The sequence below is a fragment of the Littorina saxatilis genome, linkage group LG11 (genome assembly GCF_037325665.1).
Source record: "Littorina saxatilis isolate snail1 linkage group LG11, US_GU_Lsax_2.0, whole genome shotgun sequence".
NCBI classification, from domain to species: domain Eukaryota; kingdom Metazoa; phylum Mollusca; class Gastropoda; order Littorinimorpha; family Littorinidae; genus Littorina; species Littorina saxatilis.
The window spans coordinates 7,474,516-7,484,515 of NC_090255.1; the positions used below are offsets into that span (position 1 = coordinate 7,474,516).

General features: G+C 41.6%; 1 protein-coding gene across 1 annotated transcript in view; it reads right to left on the reverse strand.

Annotated features, from left to right (window-relative positions):
* The window catches only part of LOC138979655 (cadherin EGF LAG seven-pass G-type receptor 2-like), a 64,279-nt gene extending 54,590 nt beyond the window's left edge, over nt 1-9,689 (reverse strand). Inside the window, exons 1-2 of the mRNA XM_070352374.1 lie at nt 9,286-9,689; nt 3,357-3,561 (exon numbers count right to left, since the gene is read on the reverse strand). Coding sequence (XP_070208475.1) covers nt 3,357-3,561; nt 9,286-9,339 — 259 coding nt within the window. The 5' untranslated portion in view covers nt 9,340-9,689. The remainder of the gene's footprint in view (nt 1-3,356; nt 3,562-9,285) is intronic.
* Nucleotides 9,690-10,000: the final 311 nt, after the last annotated feature.

Genomic DNA, 10,000 nt, shown 5'->3' on the forward strand with positions numbered 1-10,000 from the left:
AGCTCATGGGTAGAGAATGTACATATTGTGGATCTACTTTTTGCGACTCAAAAGTTCAGAACACTCTAAGGCCCCCAAAAAATAAATAGGTGTGGTTAAGGTAACATAGCCAAAATAATAGGGTAGGAAGGTAGGCAATCACTTTTTTTTAACTTTTTGTTCTGATGTGTACAAATTAAGCTTACTTGACAGGGAAATAAGTGTGCCGCAGTGCGACTCGAGCGCTTTCGCTTTCAGTGCGTTTTCTGCACTCGTTTTCTTGGGTTTGTGGGTGTTTTATTGACAAATGTAATACAAAGTTATAGGGTCGGCCCCTACAAATAGGGTAGGTCGGGTTACCGTAACCACACCTATTTTTTTTATAGGCCTAATGTACAAAATATACATTTCTGGAGGAAACAATACAACCATGCCGCATTTTAAACCAGCAACTACAGGCTTAAACATATGAATCTCAATACAAGTCGCGTAAGGCGAAAATACAACATTTAGTCAAGTAGCTGTGGAACTCACAGAATGAAACGGAACGCAATGCAATTTTTCAGCAAGACCGAAAACTCGTAGCATCGTCAGTCCACTGCTCATGGCAAAGGCAGTGAAATTGACAAGAAGAGCGGGATCGTAGTTGTGCTGAGAAGGATAGCACGCTTTTCTGTACCTCTCTTCGTTTTAACTTTCTGAGCGTGTTTTTAATCCAAACATATCATATCTATATGTTTTTGGAATCAGGAACCGACAAGGAATAAGATGAAAGTGTTTTTAAATTGATTTGGACGATTTAATTTTGATAATAATTTTTATACTTTTAATTTTCAGAGCTTGTTTTTAATCCAAATATAACATATTTATATGTTTTTGGAATCAGAAAATGATGGAAAATAAGATGAACGTAAATTTGAATCGTTTTATAAAAAAGATATTTTTTTTTTACAATTTTCAGATTTTTAATGACCAAAGTCATTAATTAATTTTTAAGCCACCACGCTGAAATGTAATACCGAAGTCCGGGCTTTGTCGAAGATTACTTGACCAAAATGTCAACCAATTTGGTTGAAAAATGAGAGCGTGACAGTGCCACCTCAACTTTCACGAAAAGCCGGATATGACGTCATCAAAGACATTTGTCAAAAAAACGAAAAAAATCGTTCGGGGATATCAATCCCAGGAACTCTCATGTAAAATGTCATAAATATCGGTCCAGTAGTTTGGTCTGAATCGCTCTACACGCACGCACGCACACACGTACACACGCACGCACACACACATTCACACATACACCACGACCCTCGTTTCGATTCCCCCTCTATGTTAAAACATTTAGTCAAAACTTGACTAAATGTAATAAAATCCATGAGTTTGTTGTTTTCTGAATTCAGATCTGCTGTGCACAATCGTTTATCGCTAGCAAGATTCCAAGGCAAGTAACTCTCATACTTTGTCTAGCGACACGAGTAGTTCCCCTTTCAGATTTCGGCTGCATCGACAAGAGACTGCAATCCGACGGTCAGTTTTTAACAATATTTCATTTTATAAACAGATCACACGCAATCAAATGCAAACATCTAATCAATTTAAAGAACATGCAGCGGTTGCATACACTATTTTGCCCCAGAAAACTGAACTTCATACAGTTTTTAACGTTGGAACACGGGTGTAAAACTTCGTCTGCTATAGTCACATTCGAGAAAAAAACATTTCCTAAGCGATACCAAAACATGAACAGAACACACACTATCTGCCTTTACGACCACAGTAAAATAACAACATAACTGTGAACTTGATTTTAGTCCAAAACAGGGAAACTGACAAGAAGTGTTAACATAATTGAATGATTTTCACGGAACTATACAACCGCGCATCATTCAATCGCCTGCGCAGGTAGACTGGTTGGGTGATTAGGATTCGATCAAACTTTCGCACAAAAAACTCCTCTTTTCTTTGAATAACTGAAGAAAGGAGGAATAAAGAGGTTACATACCTCGTCTCAGTGAATATTAAAAATAATGGTCTCAGTTCGCGGTCATGAAAAAGCTCGTTGAAGCTCGCAATTTTCATGATCCGCAAACTTCGACCATTATTTTAATTAGACTGGGCATGTAACCTCTACATCATGTCATGTTTCGTCTGAAATAAGCAAGTTAGGGTATTTTATAATCATCTTTAGCGTTGACAAGCATTGGTAAGAAGAATTGCGTGTCTTCTATTGGATAAAACCGGTGGAAAAATCGTGTGCTCGTGTTGAAGCAAATCCACTTGCAGTCAGTGTTTTTGTAAACATAAAGGATGTTCAGCACCTTCCGTGGAAATATGGCCCGATGAATGAAATAGGGCTGTGTGAGACTATCCAATCACAACACCCGAATTCCCCCACGTGTCTATCAGATGGCAACATTTTGTGTAAAATGGCTGCTAACAAACAACAAGGTACTACTTCTCCGCAAAGCCATGGCAGCTATCTCTTCCTTTTCGTTGACAGTGAATACACACACACACACACACACACACACACACACACACACACACACACACACACACACACACACACACACACACACACACACACACACATACACACCACCATCACCACCACCTGACCAGACACACACACACACACACACACCTAACCACCACTACCCACCCCAACCAACACACTCACACACACACACACACACACACACACGCACACACACAGCACTACCACCACTCACACACACTCATCCCAACCCCAACCCAAAACACACTCACACATACACAAACACACATACACACCACCATCACCACCACCATCACACACACACACACACACACACACACACACGTACCACTACCCACCCCAACCAACACACCCACACATACACACAGACACAGCACTACCACCACACACCCACACACACACCCAACCACCACCCCCACCCAAGGGCGGATCTGGGTTTTGAAAGGGGGGGGTGCAAAGTTCTTTTTTTTTTGTTTTGGTATCTTATCAGCGATGGCGCGAAGCGCCGAGCATGCTAGGGGGGTCCGGGGGCATGCCCCCCCGGAATTTTTTTTTAAAAAGGAAGCAAAATTGTGCAATCTGGTGCAATCTGAGCGTGTAAAGTGCTATTTTCAGGTGATACATTTTTCTTCTTTTTTTCTTCTTTTTTTTTTTTTTTTTTTGTCCCGCTGGGGGGGGGGGGTGCAATTGCACCCATTGCACCCCCCCAGATCCGCCCCTGCCCACCACTCACACACACTCATCCCAACCCCAACACACATTCACCCCCCCCCCCCCCCCGCCCCCCTCACCCCAAAACACACTTACCCACCCCCCCCCCCCCACCCCCCCTCCCACCACCGCCCCACTCACAAACACTAACTTCCAGTTCCAGCAGAACCGCAGTTAGGGTAGACCTGAAAGCAATTTGCACAGGGGGCAGTACTGGGGCTGACGCTGTCCAGAGACACGATGACGTCATCATTTTCAATGGGGTCAGTGCATTCCAGGCTTGCAAGTACTGTGTCGACGTTTGTAAACTCGTACAGTTCTACCACGGGATCGAGGCCGACTTGTGTGAACCCAGGCTGCAAAGAAACAAAGTTTTACAGAATACAGATTACAGAATCTTTAATTGCCCAAGGTTGGGAATTTGTGATGACACTGCGGTTAAGAAACATTTCAAACCAGCCATATACACCAACACACGCATCATTTATACACACTGATCAACAACATTTAACTTCAGCTCTCATTGCAGTGTTCTGGATGAGGGAACGTGTAGCAAAGACCTGACGCGTGTTTCTTTCAGGTGAGATATTCTTTCGGCTGGCCGCTCGCGAAGCTAGGAGGCGAGATTGTCTATGAAACGGTTTAAAGGCTAGCTACGCAAGAATTAAACACCATTGGTTGATTCCGAAAAGGTCGTCTGCACTGGTCGGTAAAAAAAACTATGAACAGCCAATCGGATGGGCAGCTGCGTGGCCGCCATGTTTTCTCGCCAAGCGAGCAATCCCAAAGCTACCTAGCGTTCGAGGCAAGAATTCCAGTGTCACTCGCGGCGAGATGTGCCCCAAGATACGGTACTTCCTCGTCCCACTCGCCAATCTCGCCTATTCTCGCCTGTAATAAACAGGGGACAGTACGCGTACATTTAGATAATGATTACGTCACCCGTAATTCGCTTGTTTTCTCCGATGTTCCAAATCATACGTTGTTTTGCTTCCATCAAGGCGTGTAGATCTTGGCAAACGTGTGTCGTAAAAAATAGATTTGATGATGTTACCCTTCCACAACTAGATTTGATGATGTTACCCTTCCACAACTAGATTTGATGATGTTACCCTTCCACAACTAGATTTGATGATGTTACCCTTCCACAACTAGATTTGATGATGTTACCCTTCCACAACTAGATTTGATGATGTTACCCTTCCACAACTAGATTTGATGATGTTACCCTTCCACAACTAGATTTGATGATGTTACCCTTCCACAACTAGATTTGATGATGTTACCCTTCCACAACTAGATTTGATGATGTTACCCTTCCACAACTAGATTTGATGATGTTACCCTTCCACAACTAGATTTGATGATGTTACCCTTCCACGTTCCTGTAGACGTGCAGAACATCTCTAGATCTGTCTAGTGTGTGACACGGCAACGGAAGAAGTGGTCCGACAACGTTAAACGAATGGACACAGGTGAGCTTTCCTGACTTCTGTCGACGGCCCCCAACAGAACAGCATAGAGAAGGGTTTCTGCTTCCTTAGCCCCCCCCACCCCACCCCACCACCGTCTCGGACTGATGCTGATGATGAGTTGTTAAAGTACGGATAATGTTATTGCACTTTTTAGTGCGTTCAAAAACGTTAAAGGCACAGTAAGCCTCCGGTAAACCATCACAGATACTGTCAGGCTTTTACACACAGTACAAACACCCTTCCATTTGAACGCTCACCAAACGGGAACATCCTTGGTGCCCTACGTAAAGAGCGAGCAATTTTCAAAGAATTTATTTTTTATTTTTGCGTGGTTTATCTTACCCCTGAGCCATCGTGAACCCGTGTGATCCAGTTTCCCTTTTTCAAGTCAAGTCAAACAGTTTATTTACCAAATGCAAAGCACAGGATTTTGTTATGGTGTATGCATAAAACTTCACACTCCTTCCACACGCATATATCATAATAACTATGTACAGATAAAGTGTTCAATTTCACTGGGCCTATTTTTTACGTGTGTATACCAACCAGACAGTTCAAAACGGACTGGTTGTTCTTTTAGCACCAATTTGACAGGAGTAATCACAGGTTGCATGGATAAAGATAAATGAATTCCCTAAAATCATATCTAAAAATATAGTCATTAATATAATAAATCCGAGTACATGCTAACACTGTTATTCAAAGGACACAACCCTTACATCTATTAAGATATTTCATTTAAGGATACTCGATCCATTTCAAAGTCGTCAGTTTGCAATTTGAATGCGGCCCGCTGTGAGCTTATCTGCAATAGCACGTTATTATGTACCTCTGACTTGTCACGAAACAAACGAATGTGGTTCATAAGAACTCGAGCGATGGTTTTTGACGGCCTATAAACCGTCGTCTGCTCCGAAAACCACGACCTTGCGTGACCCTGCTTCCTGGCTTTTCTTTTTTCAAACTTTCAAAACTTCGAATTGTACTGATCTTGTCTTGATGAAAAAATAATTCTTTTATGATTTAAGAATGTTTGTGTAACAAGCTGTCAATTTATTATTTAGATTTTAAAAGTTAGGTTTAGCGCCAAAACGCACAACGGCTATTGCCAGTTGAAGGGAAGTAACTCATTTTTGACCTGAGTTCAGGATGGGTCCGATTGAGATGGTCTCAATCCGAAAAATTAATTTTTTGAAAATTGCTCGCTCTTTACGTAGGGCACCTAGGATGTTCTCGTTCGGTGAGTGTTCAAATGGAAGGGTGTTTGTACTGTGTGTAAAAGCCTGACAGTATATGTGATGGTTTACGGGAGGCGTACTGTGCCTTTAACTGTATGTGGCAACAGACCGGGCTTGCTGAAAGAAATGAACAGTCTCTGTGTAATCAAGTAAAGGCTATGTTTTCTGTCGAACGAAACTATCATCGATACAGATCTAAACATCCAAAAACAGATCGACTGCTTACGTTCCAAAATTCAGGATAGAAAACAAGAATGTGTTTTCAAAATAAAACACTTTAAAATAAACTTTCAACTTAGATCTGTATACAAAAACAAAGCCAAAAACAAGATTGGTTGATTGGAACGTTTAATTTATGACAAAACAAAACTATACTTTTACTGCACTTCGACCAAGTGGTGTTTTAGGTGTATTGTAGAGGGACAGACACCAATCATAGAGATAATCAACTTATCTAAAAGTCACAGCGAGATGCTCGCAAGATTTTACGATGTTGAGATAAGTTCATGATCTGTTTTATAAGTGTTTGTCTGTCTCTCCAATTAAATATCCACTGAGTCGAAGTACAGTTAATGTACGAATACGAATACGAATACGAATACGAATACTTTATTATCTCATACAGAGAAATTTCAGTGTGGTGCACATTAAAAGACAAAACAAATAATAAGACAACAGATAAAAATACCATACGAAGCATTACTACACTCGCGCACGCATATGTACACTAACAGGAATAATAACATGATTCCAAATAGGTTAATTGCCGTCAGCTTTAGCTAAAAGTTTACCGCTAAAAACTATCATTATCACAGGACTAGATATGTCATTGAACAATATTTATCACAGGACTAGTCATTCGAGGGTTATTACACTCAGCATAAGGGTTTTGCTTTGTCATAAATTACACGTTTCTATAACGTACCATTTTTGTTTTTGTATTGTTTTTGAATACAGATTTAAGTTGAAAGTTTATTTTAAAGTTCAGTTTGAAGATGTTTAAGGCACCTCCCTTTTCGTGAAAACGAGCACGTAGCCTACAACGCTTCAGACGTCTCCAGACGTTTCCATGGGATTAGAGCAGTCTTCGACAGGCGCAGTGGCGTGGTGGTAAGACATTGGCCTCCTAATCAGGCGGTCGTGAGTTCGAATCCCGGTCGCTGCCGCCTGGCGGGTTAAGAGAGGTGATGTTTCCGATTTCCCAGGTTAACTTATGTGCAGACCCGCTAGTGACTTAACCTCCTTCGTGTGTACACGCAAGCACAAGACCAAGTGCGCACGGAACAGATCCTGTAATCCATGTCAGAGTTGGGTGGGTTATAGAAACACGAAAATACCCAGCATGCCTCCCACGAAATCGGCGTATGCTGCCTGAATGGCGGGGCAAGCACGGTCGTACACGTAAAAATCAACTCGTGCTAAAAACATGAGTGAACGTGGGAGTCTAAGCCCATGAACGAAGAAGAAGAGAAGAACAGTCATTGGCCCGGTAGCTCAGTTGGTAGAGCACTGGACTTGTGATCGAAAGGTCGCAGGTTCGAATTCGGGCCGGGACGGACACGGGTCAACTTTATGTGCAGACCCAGAGACGGAAGCCATGTCCCACCCCCGTGTCATCACAATGGCACGTAAAAGACCTTGGTCATTCTGCCATAAGTGCAGGTGGCTGAATACACCTAAACACGGTTGCTGCTAGCTTTCCACTGGGAGGAAGCGACCCGAATTTCCCAGCGATGGGACAATACAGTCATTAAAATGAAATGAAAAATTGACTTGGACATATAAAAACAAAAACGCAGTTTTGCTGTTTTCTATGCAGATTGGTATTTCTTACTGAGATATCGTGAACAACGTCATTATCGATCTGCGGTAGGCTATCAGTTCATACAAAATAAATACATGTATCCAACTTCGAACAGTAAGCAGTCATGATGGTGATTTCTGTCATGTGTGCAAGTGTTGGTACACACACACACACACACACACACACACACACACACACACACACACACACACACACATACATACACACACCACCACCATCACCACCACCACCAGACACACACACACACACACACACACCCCCATCCACCCCCACCCTAGCACACACTCATACACACACACACACACACACACACACACACACACACACACACACACACACAGCACTACCACCACAACACACATACACACACACACACACACACACAACCACCACCCCCATCATCCACACACACTCATCACAACCCCAACCAACCCCACCCCACCCCAACACACACGCACACACACACACACACACACACACACACACACACACACACACACACACACACACACACAACCTGTATTATGGTGTCTATGATCTTTGTCACGAGATGAACGATGCATTTGAATCAACACACCAACACAAAGCAAACTTGGACATGAGTAAACAAAAAACCGCTATGCATAAATTATGTGCAGATTAATATTTTCAACTGCTGTCAGTGATAATGTAAATTCTGAGTCTGACCAATGGGTAAGGTCTTTCCAATCAAGATGAAATTACCCTTCTATTCTATACCTACACACACAAATCGAACAACCTCAAAACAAACCAACTAACCAACTTAAGAAATAAACTCTCTTATTAAATAACATTGTATTGACTCTCTCAAAAGAAACGAAGAAGAGGAATCAGAAGATAACAAAATGCTGAAAAACAAATCATACAAGCTTCGTGCATCATCATCTTTTTAAACAATTATGTATAGTATACATATCGATTGAGCAATGGAGTTTCCTTCTTTGAGCCGTGTGACGTCAGAGTCCGACACAAACTCATATTTAGGCGGCTAGCCGAGAAAACAAAAGACAGCATGTCTGTGTGCCTTCAATCTTAAAACAAGAAATTAATTCTAACTAAAACCGATCGATACATAACCTGTTATTTGTATTTTTGACCAAAATATGACATTTTACACAGATCTCGACAGTCAGTGTCCACCTCGACCGCTGGTGCTGTCCTGGAGGACCGCTGACTGTCTCGATCTGAGAAGAATGTCAGGTGAAAAACAAACATTTTAATTATTTCTAAAAAAAGGAAAAAAAAAACTATTTATTTTCAAAATCATCTTTTGAATCATTTGAAGAAAAATCAAATAAAACAAATATTGTTGATTATTTTCAAACTAATGTTTGGCCGTTATTTTTCCATGTTATGTCTGTCTGTCTGTCTGCCTGCAAGTCTGTCTGTCTGTCGGTCGGTCGGTCGGTCGGTCGGTCGGTCTGTCTGTCTGTCTGGCTGGCTGGCTGTCTGTCTGTCTGTCTAATGTAGAAAACAAAGAAGAAGAAAATCATCTTTTACATTGAAACAAAATCTACTTACGACACCGAAGACAGCTTGGTTAAAAACCAAGGGAAGTAGAACCACAAGGAACATTTCGTTGGACCTTTCTGTTCTTTCCACCACTTGCTTGTTTCTCTCGCTCAAATCAATTTATTTTGTCAGATCACGAATCAAAATTGTTTGATCTCTTCTTCAAGTAGATTTCTCCTGTCAGATCACAAATCGGAATGGTCTAAACTCTTCTTCGAGAGATTTCTCTTGTCAGATCACAACTTAGAACGGTCTTAGCTCTTCTTATCTTAGAGTAAGTTCCACTTGTCAGATTACATAGTTATCATAATTGGTTTGAATTCTTTCGATTCATCTTGTCAGATATCAAATCATAATTGAGTTGACTTTTCTTCGAGTAAATTTCGCCATCTTGAATCACACACGTTGCAATAACATCCGGGCTCTGGAAAGATTCCCCAGAACACTTCTGCTTTGAGCCGCAGGAAATTTATGGTTATGTTTTGGTAAAGTGGAGAATATAAGCTACATGTCATTAATTAATTCTGAGGATGAGAGTACAGTCTCGCTTTGGCAAAGGGCGTAAGAATACGCTCTGTGACACCAGTACTTACTGACAAAACCTGTTATTTGTACTCTTGATTAAAATATTACATTTGACACAGATCTCGACAGTCATTGTTCACCTCGACCGCTGGTGCAGTCTTGGAGGATCGCTGACTGTCTCGATCTGAGTACAATGTCA